At 32.8% G+C, this 14561-nt stretch overlaps 1 protein-coding gene across 1 annotated transcript in view; it reads left to right on the top strand.

Annotated features, from left to right (window-relative positions):
• LOC124353770 (neuroligin-4, Y-linked-like) overlaps window positions 1–14156 on the top strand; it is a 35269-nt gene extending 21113 nt beyond the window's left edge. The window contains exons 5-10 of the mRNA XM_046803770.1: window positions 2068–2268; window positions 4316–4956; window positions 8536–8687; window positions 9928–10046; window positions 11694–11890; window positions 12594–14156. Of these exons, the coding sequence (XP_046659726.1) occupies window positions 2068–2268; window positions 4316–4956; window positions 8536–8687; window positions 9928–10046; window positions 11694–11890; window positions 12594–13088 (1805 nt within the window). The 3' untranslated portion in view covers window positions 13089–14156. The remainder of the gene's footprint in view (window positions 1–2067; window positions 2269–4315; window positions 4957–8535; window positions 8688–9927; window positions 10047–11693; window positions 11891–12593) is intronic.
• Window positions 14157–14561: the final 405 nt, after the last annotated feature.

Genomic DNA, 14561 nt, shown 5'->3' with positions numbered 1-14561 from the left:
TTATTTTTAAATTGTAACTGTGTTATTAATGAACCTTTTTAATGCTAATAATATTGCCTTAACTTTTAGTTAAAAGCATTTTTTATATATGTCGTTAAGTGCTTTCAAGATATTGAGCACATAAAAATATCCCATGAGAATAAACTCATAGTCTTAGCTGCCAGAAAATCTACAACGTATTCCGTCTGACCCGGATAAACTATTCTTATAATAATACCTTGACTTTATGTTGATGTAACTGTCAGTAATAATACATTTTAAAAATCCTTCACGTAATTGTTGTGATGGCAGGGTTGGAAGAGGGTATGATGAGATTTTAAATCGTTTACGGAAATTCAAACATATCACGTTCTATAAGGGATGTGTTCATCACAAAAGAAAAATCTATAGTCTGTAGTAGGATTTTCATTAAATATTTGAATAACAAGTAACACTAGTGTGCAATCCTTATTTTCAAAAATATGTTATTTAATTCTTTTTAAATTTTTGAATGGAAGTTTTTTTACGTATACCATGATAAAAATTCAAAAGTTCAACTAACTGAACTAAATAAAAAATATGCTATGTTTTTAAGAAATTTATTACGTTCAGCGTTGTAAAGTAAAAAAAAAAAAACTAATCATTAACATTATAATTGTTATTTGTATTTAGAGGGCTTAAGGCCATGTTTGTCGACCCTCACTATTCTCTTCTTCCTAGTCAGCTCAGCATATAGTAAAATACTAATACGCACAGATTTTAAGTTCTTTTAAAATCGTAACAGAATTATCAATTCAATATACTTTAATAAAAATAATCACATGTTTTCATTTCTACCTTATTAAATTGCACTGTAAAAAAGAAAACGTTTTTCAATAATAAAAAAAAAAACTACTCCCTCAATAATCAGATAATTAATTCTTGTTTATATTTTAAGGATGGTTATGTGTATTGATTTAAATTTTCGGTCTAATTGCCGCATAAGACGCCATAGAATATTTTTCCACATAAATATTTAGAACAATGCTGCCTTTAGTAAAGTGTGTCTGATACAGTAACAATTCTCCAAGTACAACAGGAAACGTCCATTATCTTCCACAATAGAGACCATCTTGGCTTCTTCAAGTGGAGCCTAATGATAGTCTCACAATGCGCTTTACAAAAAGTTCTTATGTAAGAGATAACAACGTGTAGTTCTTATGTCCATTATACTGGGACGTTAATGGGCTTTTTCCCCTAAACGCGAAGTAAAATGACTGTACAATTTTAATTTACTTCCTTGAGACGCGCTGTATTTACTTGATTGTTTTAATTGAACTTAATTAGAACGCATTAAATCTTAATTTTTTTGAATATTTTAATTAACAGTAACATCTATTTATGGATGCATTAGTTTAACGTTTTTGACATTAATCTAATGTTTGGAATGAGTTTGGAACATTTTCTTTACTTAAGAGTTAGGCTCTGAATATCGTAATATTTGGTGGTATAGGCTAAATATTTTCAAGAGAGATTCTACGCATAAAAAGGTTGTAGAATTATTAAGTTATTAGTATACACAGTTCTCCTGACCTTTGGAACTAATTACAATAATCAAGTGTTATATAAATTAAATTGATAAAAATTAGTATTGACCTTATGTGTAAAAATAATTGTATTTATTTACTTTAAACACATCACAAACTATTTATATCAAATCAAACGTGTATTCTAATTGTTTGAAATCGGGCCTAGAAATTTATTGCAATAGAACAAATAAGTCTGGTTTGAAAGAAACAGAAGATAGCGTTTGAGGATTATACGCAAAATGTCTGCAAATGTTAGATACGAAAATTACAGACGAACTTACCTAATATTGTTGCAATTGTAACATTTGTCTCATCAGGTACGTGAAGAAAAACAAATTTAGCTTTTCCAAACATTATTACTCGTCAAACTCAACTTTTAACTCATTGCTATTAAAGTGTTTAGTAGGGCATTACTAATCAGGTAACCTTGAAATCAAACTCTCTGATTTGCCTAATGTAAACTAACCTCGCTTAAGTTGCAATCCTGACCGATTCATTAACTATTCAACATTCAATGCAGGGTTCCTCAACTTAAACAGCAATCCTGAGAGCAGGCCAAGGGTGGCAAACAGCGGCCTCATGGATCAAATCGCCGCATTACAATGGGTACAGCAGAACATCAAACAGTTTGGAGGCGACCCACTCAGAGTGACACTGGCTGGGCACGGCACTGGAGCTGCTTGTGTGCACTTCTTAGCCATCTCTCCTGCCGTGATGCCGGGTAAGGATAGTTGCTGCAAACACGAGAGATAAAAAATGAATTTGGTAAAATGCTTATATAAAGATCTATGACAATGCTTATCCCAAAATGGTACTTGATTTTTGTTGATGTAAAATCGTAAATTCTTATGGGACCAATTGTTGGATGTTGATGAAGCTACATCAAATCATAGCTGTCAGTGGATAGTTTTTAGTATAACCATAAGGAGTACTTTGATATAAATTTATTTATTTTAAGGGTTTTCCTTAAAAGGCATTCCTGAAAACTTATACGTGGATAGAACATATGATAGGAATACCGATTTATCACGGTACACAATCGTTTGTAAAACTAGTTTTTAACTAAATGCAACCAACGTCTATTGCATTTTTAATGACCATTACATTACAGTATTTGAGTTAAAATGTATAATAAAAAACTATTCTTCAAAGAGAGATTTTTAAATGTTATAAGGAATTTTTAATATAATATTAAATTTATAATACGGTACTTAGTCATGTATCATCATTATTTTAAATTATTTAACGTTTATATTTTGTGTGCAACATACTTATGCAACCACTTAAGTATACTAATATATTTATTGAGAGGGTGATTTGTGAAGTGGACATAGAACTGGTTAATGCTGCAATTTATAGCTCTTTGTAGAGAAATAAAAAATAAATTTAGTTGAAATATTATCACTATTAATTCAGAATAACTGTAAACGCCGGGTGTTTAAATGGTATAAAAATATCAAATTTTTTAATAATTACCGTGTCTCAAGAAAATGACTCTTTTTTGTGACAAGTTATCAAAAACGGACGTTCGTCAATGTAGATGATTATACAGGGTGTCCAAAAAGTCCCGGGTCGGTTGAATATTTTTCAAAATATTTAAAATAGAGCTACAAAACCTTACACAAAGTTACTGGACATAAAAATCTATTTTATAACATAATCAGTGATCGGCTACTTCCTCAGGGGGGCGGCCCGCTAGGAGTCAGAAGAAAATCTTAAATGTAAGCATAGGTTGATATGCATATCAAATTAAAGGTCTGTATTAGTAGAGTACAGAGCCACAAACCCGACCTCAAACGGATAACCGAGTCAAAAATGGCAGCCGTTCAAAGATGGCAAGAGTTTGGGTCCAAAAAGTCCCGGGTCGGTTGAATATTTTTCAAAATATTTTAAATAGAGCTACAAAACCTTACACAAAGTTACTGGACATAAAAATCTATTTTATCACATATTCAGTGATCCGCTACTTCCTCAGGGGGGCGGCCCGGTAGGAGTCAGAAGAAAATCTTAAATGTAAGCATAGGTTGATATGCATATCAAATTAAAGGGCTATATTAGTAGAGTACAAAGCCGCAAACCCGACCTCAAACGGATGACCGAATCAAAAATGACAGCTGTTCAAAGATGGCTAGAGTTTGCAACTTAGGTTAATGTAACAAAATACACTGATGAGATTTTTGACTTTAACTTTCCTAACATTAAAAAATGGACATGAGGTGTTTCTTGAGGTGTTTGAGGGTCATTTGAATAACTCATTAAATTTTAAACAGTTTTGGGTTAGTAAAGTTAAAATCAAAAAGCTCATCAGTGTATTTTGTTACATTGACCTAAGTTGCAAACTCTTAGCCATCTTTGAACAGCTGTCATTTTTGACTCGGTTGTCCGTTTGAGGTCGGGTTTGCGGCTCTGTACTCTACTAATATAGACCTTTAATTTGATATGCATATCAACCTATGCTTACATTTAAGATTTTCTTCTGACTCCTAGCGGGCCGCCCCCCTGAGGAAGTAGCGGATCACTGAATATGTGATAAAATAGATTTTTATGTCCAGTAACTTTGTGTAAGGTTTTGTAGCTCTATTTAAAATATTTTGAAAAATATTTAACCGACCCGGGACTTTTTGGACACCCTGTATAAAAATTGTGTAGGGCTGCAATGTACCTAGATCACTTCCTTGGGATTAACACGTTAGTAGTTGAAATTTATTTGCAATTTATCTTGTGTTTGTGGTGTTTCGACAAATTTCATAGTCAAACACATTTTTCAGGTTTGTTCCACCGCATTATCCTCCTATCAGGATCTGCTCTGAGCAGTTGGGCCATAGTAGAGGACCCTGTCCACCCCGGAGTATCACTGGCTCATCAAGTGAATTGCAGTAGCCACATAGATGTCGTGGGTTGTCTTCAGGGAGTGACAGTTGAAGAAATCCTCCAGGCCGACATCAGACCTGCAGCGTTCCTCAACGCCTTCGGTCCCAGTGTAGATGGAGTCGTCATCCGGCCAGAGTTTGACCAAGAAGACAACATATACTCCGTGCGGGAGCTAGATGTCATGTTCGGTGTCGTCACTAGTGAGTCCCTCAGCAGGTTCTCTTCCTCTGATATCCAATCGGGGTTCGACGGCTCGAGGAGAGACAGGATCCTCAGGACTTATGTGAGGAACGCGTACGAGTATCATCTTCCGGAGATTTTTGTGACCATAGTGAACGAGTACACGGACTGGGAGCGGACGGTGGTTCATCCGATCAACACGAGAGACGCTACCATCGCGGCCTTAAGTGACGCACAATTTGTAGCCCCTGTTGTGAAAACTGGTGACTATTTCAGTGCCCATTCAAGGGGGAAGAGCAGATCCTCAAATTTCTTCTATGTGTTCGACCATCAGACGAGGCATGGAGATTATCCTCAGGTGCGGGTGTGTCTTTCATAACCCATGAGCTAAAGTATCTGATATATTTATTAGTTATTACGTAACTCACCAAGTGCAACCAGGAGTTTTCAATTTATTTAGTATTATTTTGTTCCAAGTTATTAGGTTCATGAGCGGCGTTAAGCTTTTTTAATAAGACATTTGACAGGTTTCGTAGTGTTTTATCTGCTATGAGACAAAAATTGCGGAATGGTAACCAGTTGAGTTCTCCTCTTCCAATAATACCATACCAGGAGTCCTTCAAGGAAGTATCTTACAGGCTACCCTCTTCGTAATTTTTTCGTGAAGTTAATTTGTAATTATAACTGCTTATTGCACATAACATTTAATAGGAATATGAGTGATTATGCAGATGGCATACCTTTTTATTCACAAAAATTAGTATCATATTTAGCAACCAGTTACGAATGACCTCGAACTCCAAAAAATTATAATTGGACATCAATAATGAATATTCACCGGACAAACATCCGGGTGGACACCCTCAGCTAACTCACCATATACTCATTTATGTGAGTATGTGTGATTATGTTTTGGTGTTTCATAAGGGGCTTTTTATATTGTTTTTATTTTGCTGTACCAATGGAGGGGTATAATTTATATTAAATGCCAATACAGGTTTCAACTACAAAAATATTCTCTTTTAGCTTTAAACATTTTAATCTGTCTATAAACCTGAAATTTTATCAACATTTTACATCAGCACTACCGATTGTGAATGTGAACTAATAGAAAGACAGAGATATTATAATCACATTTAAGTAAAATTAGATGAATGAATGTCGTGCACAAATCATATTTGGGGCTTAAATACAAATTTTACTCATTAATTACTTTGCAACAGAATTACTTAGAACACTGAATATTCCACTTGTTAATTCAAAATTACAATACACTTTTAAGGCGGAAAATACAAGTTTAGCATAACAGAAACTAAGATTAATTCACAGGTATTTTAAAATATGTAAGATTAAATAACTAAGAGACATTTCTTTTCCTCTTTTAGGTATACTAAACGTGCAACATTTATTTGTTTTTAAAGTTTTGCAAATATTTTATTTGATTGACAGACACACCTAGTTTGGGGTATAACTTTAGAATTAATGATTGCAAGTTATTTTTATGACCTAAGAGGCATAAATTTTTGTTTTAAAACTCATAAGATTTTGTAGGTTAAATAATATAATAAATTACCAATGGGTTTAAAAAACTTGACTGCATGAAAAATGTTTTCAAATAATTTGAACTCTTCTTTGTAAACCTTGTAGGGTATTTTTAATAGCGTTCTCAAATATGAGTATACGGATATATACAACATTTTTAATCATCACGTTACATATAGACTTACTTAAAATGTTACTTAATGTTTAATTTTTCTTTCACATATTAGTAATAAGAAAAGAACTATTGGAATTTTATTTCCTTGAATTTATGTTAATATTACTAGTCATTTAGTTTATTAATTTAACTTCAAACATCATACAGACTACACATATGGCACAGTGAAGCTGGCTGCTTAGTAACCTTTTGGAAATACTGAGCTAGACTCAATTCCCTTTTCGTACTTTTTGTATGTAAGTATTGTTACATTGCATAATAGTATAAATGGTAGCGGTGATGATATTACTTTATTAACTATCGTTTTATATAATATTGCGGCCTTATGATGTTTTAAGCGGTGCAATAAATCATAACAGCAAATATACTACGAATGTGTTGCCTCATTCCAGATAAAATGTCATATTTCAAATTGCTTAACATCACTCGTGATCCTAATAAGTTGAAGCAAAATAATACTAACGTCATGTATTAGGTTTATGAAGCATTAAATATTTATGAAAAGTTTTATACTGCGATGAAGATGATTCAAATTAAATTTCATATTTTTATCATACTGTAAAAGTTAATTTACTTGAAAACTAATCTAATAGACAGGTAATTTATTTTTGTGGTACACATGTACAATAAAATACAGTTCATAAAGGTATCAAATTCACATTCGAAAACTAACACAACAGCTCTGATATCAGTGTCACCAGAGTTATTGCTTCTAAAAATAGCGCGAACTAACAAAGCCCCCATCCCCTTTTCGATCCTCTCCCACCCGACCCAATCGGCTGACCGACGCTACGTGTGGAAGAAGCGATTAAGCTTGTCGGTGTGACATTCTTTGACCGGAAATCTAACAGTGACCATGCCAGATATCGGAGGTTTAGAATGTCTCAGGAAAGATGTGACCATTTTTCCTGACTATAAATGATTGGAAAATCCTGACGTTGAATTTTGTTTAATGTTTTGTTTGAGTTACAGACAAAGGAATTTATCAACAGCAATAAACTCTTTTTAAAGTTGTGACATATCTGTCTCTCTCATACTATTGTTTTATTTTATTTTAACGCCAGTTATATTTAAGATAAAATTGGAATATGTAACTACATAATATTAATAATAGTACAATAAGTAAATCTATGCTGTAGCTAAAATTGTAATTATGCAGCTACCTGAGGCTAAACAAGGAAATACGCACCAGAGGAATATCCATTATAATGTCACAATAATTCTCTTGAATATTATTGATCGTCACTTTGTATTTCCATTTATTAGGAAATTTTAGACTCTAAAGTGTTGTGAAAAATGTTTATAAATGCCAGTGACTTACACAAATTTCTTTTCAACAACCAGATCCAACAATTAGTCTATAGTAGTTTTAGTGAAAGTACTTATGATATAATACTATAATAAAATACCTATAATAGTTTTCAACTGAAAGTAGACATATGAATTGAAATTTATTTCAGTTAAATTTATAAGGGGTTCAAAATGGAAACGCATGCACCGAAACTTATTTCAGGTCCATCGTGTGAGAAATCATTTCTGATTGAGATCAATTATATTACACTCACGGCATAGTAGAGATTTACATATTACCACCATCGGCAACAACATACACATCCTCGTTCTGAGATACCTGCTTGAGCGGTATAGTGAAGTAGTTTAATAAAAACCATGAAAAATCTCGAATTTCTCTCCAATATTTCTCGAATATAAACGATTTCACTAGCAATAGTGGTTCAGGCTATAACAAAGTAGATAGTAACTTTTTCTTCGATATTATGTGTATTTAGTACAAAGTATATTTTTATGCGTCTAATCACTCTACTCATCAGTTACTGAGAAGATTCAATTAAGAAGTGTTGTTACTTTTAAACCTGCTTTGTGATTTAAATAGTATGAAAATGAAGATAGAAGTCTCATTATAATGCTTACAAATAATTGTTATTTACTGATTAATCCAAAATAGGATTTTTTAAGACCTTTAGGTCGTAGCCTGAGGGATTTTTAGATATAAGTAGGCTTACATGTTAACCAGGGACCCTAAGAATATCCATAAAAAGAATATATTAAAATTAGTGGAATAGTTTTTAGTAGTCGATTAAACGGATACTTACAGAACTACAGACACTATTAGACTGTTATATAATCTTTTATATGAAGAGGGGTTGCTATAGAACATGTAGAATACCGTTAAAATCTGTATTTTTGTGATGAATATTCCAGAAAATAGGAGCAGTTCACGGTGAAGAACTTCCCTACCTGTTTGGTGCGCCACTCGTCGATTCATTGGGGCATTTCCCCACGAACTTCACTCGCTCTGAAGTTGCTCTGTCTGAGGCCTTTATGATCAACGTAGCTAATTTTGTTAAATCTGGGTATGTTTTTCTCATTTATCTCTTACTTTGATAAGTACGTATTATTAATAATATTTTCTTTCTGTTGAATCCTAATATTTAAATGGTAGATTTATAAATATTTTAAATATATTTATAAACAATGGTTGCCGATGCTTATGGAAATAAGAAATTATTTTTATAGGATGAAATTAATTGTTTGGTCTTATTGGAATACTCGTCACTGACAAAACTGTATGAAACAAAAAAACTATCAAAGAGGGAATAATTTAATATTCAATAAATAGGCCTACTCTAATACATTTATACTATATAAAGAAAAATTATATCTCTGTTCTACTATATATAACATGCAAAGCTCAGAATATCCCACTATTTACCAATTGAAATATTTTACCAATTGAACGCAGCTTGTTTTTGTAAATATACACATTTCCGATAATTAAATGTAAAAATAAAAGTTGTAGCAAAAATTTAAATTGGAAGACTCATTTCAATATCAATATGCGGTTAAGTATAAGAAAGTACATGTAAAATAATGTCTGGAGGTTATTGCTTCAACTATAATCAGCTTGTTATGTTAGTTTGATCGCGATGTTCCAATGAAATATATATGTATAAATACTTTAAATGAACGAATTAATAAAGAGAGTTTATAATAGTGGGCTGATAAAACACATTGCTTGTTTTTTATTAGCTGGAGGATAGGCATTACAAATGTCATCCACTCTAGTAAGATTCAAAAGAGTAGGTTGCACTAAATTAGACCGTTGATACTGGTACACTTCATTCTCTCTTCTGCCCCCCGACCCACACTGTTGCCAATTTCACGTACATCGAGCAGCCAGTACATGATCATAGTCACGTCAGCTGGTGGTCGGCAGAAATATGGCAACAAAGTCTCGTCTCAAATGTCATCGACTTATGTTCTAGCAGGTGTTAGTGTTTTCTGGATGTTTAAACGTAAAATAATACCCAACTCTTAATTGTGCTAGAAATTTCAAATTAATGTAATGTTTATCGCCGAAATATTAGGAGCTTATTGAAATTCGATTCATAAATATAAGCAAGTGAAATGTCAAGACAATAATTGGATTATAACTAAACAATACTCATTCTTGTGCTTTATTTTAGTATATTTTACTTACAAACTTGTAATCTACTAATACATATATTCATTGAAAGTTATTTAATTTTTAATCAAACATAATTATATCAAGAAAGGATAAACTTCTCATTTTAGTTTTTTTTTTTCACGCAGAAACCCAAACATGATTGAGTTCCAAGATCCGTTCCTTCCAATTTCTAAAGAGAAAAACAGGTTCAAGTCCATAGTGTGGGAGCAATACGACCCAGTTCACCAGAAGTACATGGACATAAGTAAGTACACAAGTAGTAATCTCCTACTTTATATTAAAATAAATAATTTAAATTAAAAAATATAGAGGCCTCTTTTACCAGACAAACTCAGGAGATGGATGCCATTCAATTTAAAACTTTTGAAACCTCATTGTGTTAAAAAATTTAACTTTTAATATCGGTTCAACTATATTTGGACGTACCTTGTTCACTTAAAATACAAAAAAGAATAACACGCTATATACAAAGCCATGGCTGAAAATTTAGAATGCTATGTTACTTTTTTTAAACTGTAAATTAAAATGGAAATATTTTTTTAAACATACCGCGCATAAAAAAGATAAATCCAACCTGACAAAGTATATTATATTTACTAAAGTAGTGTAAAAAATCTTTAAATTTTCACAAGGACACACCTTAGAGAAAGATTAACCATGTGCAAAAGAATCATATATATTTAAATAACATCTCGAGCGATAAGTACTTCAAATTAGTAAAGTAATTATAAAACTATTTGAATCAGTCATCTTGGTAAAATTGCTATTTGAAGAATATTTGGTTCGTTTCTGTGATCAATAATGATATAGCTCGTAGTCTATCATAAAATGCTAATAGAACGTTTTTGAAGAGTATATACTGTGGAATAAAAGTTTAAACGTTCTTAAGTATTTTTTAAAATAAAGATATTGGACCTAGTAATATGAAATGGAAATAAAGTTTCAGTATACTTCCTAGGGAAGAGCTCTAAAACAATGAATAAACACCGTATAAAAATGAATTTTTCAATAACGTTTTCTCAAGTATGGACTAAAAAGGAACTTTTTAGCCAGAAATGTGTTAATTACAGCTGATTTTGATGATGATGTACTTATGTTAAAAGGAACAGCTGTACAGAATCAGATCTTATTCCAAAGGTAAGGTATACAAAATAGGTCAGGAATTTGATGATATGTAACATGATAGATAATTAAGTACTTGTAAACTCCAATCTAGCCTATCCTTTGGGTTGCTGTATAACATAATAGACTATTTTACAAATAAAACTGAAACTGGTATTAAAAGTAAAACAGGTGAAGGTGGAATCATTTCTGAACTCGTTATAGTTTTTTTGACAGAGGTTTTGCCTGATAATTTAGTTTCTAGGTCATAGTGTTCCGTCATTGAAAGTTATATACGACTTAATGCAATTAAGAGACAAGAGCTAGAGAAAACCACGGATACAAACCACTGATTGTCAGCTTCCGAATATTTGCCATATGTTAAGTTAACGACTGGCTAATCAATAGTTTCCCCCCCACCAGCAAAACAATTCAACGGTTTGAACAATTCGAGGCTCGGATGAAACACCATCTGGTGCTAAATATATTCTACTCTGCTGATGAGTTCCAAAGCTCCGTTGGGAAATTTGACAATGTAACATGGAGAATTGTATGAATCTCACCAGAAAACGTATGGCTGTGTGTATGAAACTTTCTATTAAATATTTTTTTGAACAGCGTGGCTTAATAATTAAAAATACTTTACTGTTATAATTTAATTGAGTTTCTGACAAATTTATTGCTAGATGTATTTATATCCAACAACAATTTCACACTGCTCTAATATAAATATACACTGTAGCTTAAAAACAAAAAAAATCTAAATTTAAAATCCAGCTTTGTTTTTCAGGTCTGAGACCAAAGATGAAGAACCACTTTAGATCGCACCACCTTTCAATTTGGCTACAACTGATCCCAGAACTGCACAGGGCGGGTATGGAGGACGTGCACACAAGACACAACCGGTTTCACAACCACCATAATGCCGACCTGTACACGGGAATCGTTAGGCCGGAACCTAAGAAAGAAAACGCCACAGTTGCCGAGGTATAGTTTAAAATGTATCAGGTTCCATTGGCACGAAATAGATTGAAAAATGTTTCTTAAAGTTATCAATATATAAAAACTGATATGTTGTATGTAGAATCTTGGAGCATTGGAAATAAAGGTTTATTTTACTATCATTGGTATAAATGAATAAAGCATCTTCCAATATAACTTTTATTTTTGGGCAAGGCCTTTCGCAATCATACCAGAGAATTGTAACACACATAAGTCTGGAATCACAAACACAATGTTGTGTGTCTACGCACTGGTATGATTTGTTTATTTTACCTTAGATTGTACTAATTAGTTAAAAAGAGCTATACGAGTATTGAAAAAAGGAATTTATCTATTCCAAATTTGTATAAATGTATACATTAGTTATACAGATATTTCTAAATATATACCAAACACAACAACATATAACCGTATAGTATATTCTTTGTTTGAAGTTTATTTTTGACGATGAAAGGATTGTGAAGGAAACAGGATTTTTCCGGACATTTGCCATCGTTCAGTAAAAAAAGAACCTGGCAGACCTAGCAGACCTACCTGAAGACCAGATCAGATTACAGATCTCAAAACGTAGTGTTACTGATTTTTGTTCCACTGAACGATGGCAAATGTCCGGAAAAATTCTGTTTCCTTCAGTTATAGTATATGTTTTTAACATACGATTCATTAAGGGCACCTGTTCCTTTCCCAGGTAATACTGCCCATTACAACAATGGAAACAATGGTAACTACTTGTGTCAATCTCTACACTACCCGTGGATACAGGAACACCACTGCTGATGGGTTAGAGGCTGCAGCAGCATACAGCTCAGTGCTGAATCTCACCATAGCAATTGGATGCAGCCTGCTCGTGCTGAATATTCTCATCTTCGCCGCCGTCTACTATCAGCGGGAGAAAACCAGAATGGAGATGAAGACGCTGGAGCAGCAGAAGAGACTGCGATCCGAGCAAGGTCTGAAGCACTCCACCAGTGTTATCCTAGACATGGAAACAGACTCGCCTATGATGGTGCTAACTCACTTGCCTTCTAAGAACGGCTCAACGAGGTCTCTCGTTGGACATTTTCTAAGAGCTCCTAAGTCCCATGAGTACAACTGTACTCAAATTCCTCCCCCTCCTAGTCCACCTCAACCAAGCAAAAAAGCGTCCCTTCCTACAGCCGCCATTAGTGAGATTACCGTTTAGCCATTCTTACTGTGTAACATATTTATTAATTCGTGTAATAAGTGAACAGAGTGACAGATATAAGATTTTTTATTCTTTATTAATTTTTTATTCTTTTTCTTCCCATTTACATCAGTGTTACTTATTTCATCAATTGCTAAAACTAAATTTCTGAACACTGTGTTTGTTTGTATTGTTAATAATGACAGAAACAAAAACCCCTCCAATTTAATATTAATCCAATAACATACAAATATATTTTTTCTTCTAAATAAAAATTTGTAATGTTGGCATAAACAAATTGTTGAATCTATTAGCTATACAGGAGATAAATCATTTATATTAACGTGGTGTACCTCTGAGACCCATGGAATCATTTCAGTTACCTCTGACGTCCTGACTCCGTCTCCGTCAAGTAACTTGGACTACTACCGTTAAATCTTTTACTACCTAACGTCCTACTCTAATGAGAGCAGTCCGAGAGAGATTGTGTCGTGTTTCAGCTCATAGCATTAGGCGAGTTAATTTTTGTGTAACTAATTCAATAAAAAATAATATATATTACTCAATCATTCTCTCTCTTTTGAAGTCACTTTACCCATAATCATTAATTTTTACAGTTGTATACTCTAAGTAACAATATATATATATATTATATATTTTTTTTTTCAATAAAACAATAATGAATATTCACAAATTTTATTTCATCAATATACATAAAGGAAGTCAGATAGTGAAGGCTCCAATGTTACCAGGTATAATTACTAACCAATATCTGTTTTACATTAACTTAAATATTACAGGCAGAGGTTAAATTATCAAATTCGTTCAATGAGGTAGTTCCAAAAAATGTTCAGCCTCATAGTTCATGTTATGTTATGAAATTCGGGTAGTTTATGTTAATGCTATGTCATTTATCTCTGTCACAATGTACATTTACGCAATGTTATTAGATGATCCCAATACTTCTTGAAACAGGGAACTGTTATAAACGAGCGAGTTACTGAACAATATCATAAATGTAGTGCTGTGTAGATAATATTGTGCCCAAATTTTGTACCTAATAAAGTTTATTTTGTGGAAGAATAAGATGTGTTAAATTGCCACCAAACCTTTATTGTACCCTTTCCAATTCAAATCCTTCGTTATGAAACCCTTACCCTCCCAGAGGTGCGAATCAGTTTAGTATTGATTTCATAATTTCCGTAACGAAATATGGAGTCATACAAAATATTTCATCCATAAAAACTCATCGCATTGATGTTAAGTGACGTACTTCAATTATTTCCCATCCTAATAATTTCATCTTTTTTAAAAGGTACGTTAAATTTAAACAAAAACACATCCCTCATCCCCAATACTCAGAGTCACGCTGTTATTGCCTAATTGATGAGTACTTCCCAATTCGTAAACTGCCACAAACAGTAATGGATCGGCATTAAGTTATAAATAGGGGTTTTGTGTCTGTTGCGCGTTGTTGTTGTTCTTAGTATA

The sequence above is a fragment of the Homalodisca vitripennis genome, chromosome 2 (assembly GCF_021130785.1).
Source record: "Homalodisca vitripennis isolate AUS2020 chromosome 2, UT_GWSS_2.1, whole genome shotgun sequence".
NCBI classification, from domain to species: domain Eukaryota; kingdom Metazoa; phylum Arthropoda; class Insecta; order Hemiptera; family Cicadellidae; genus Homalodisca; species Homalodisca vitripennis.
This window is presented reverse-complemented; position numbering and strand designations above follow the sequence as displayed.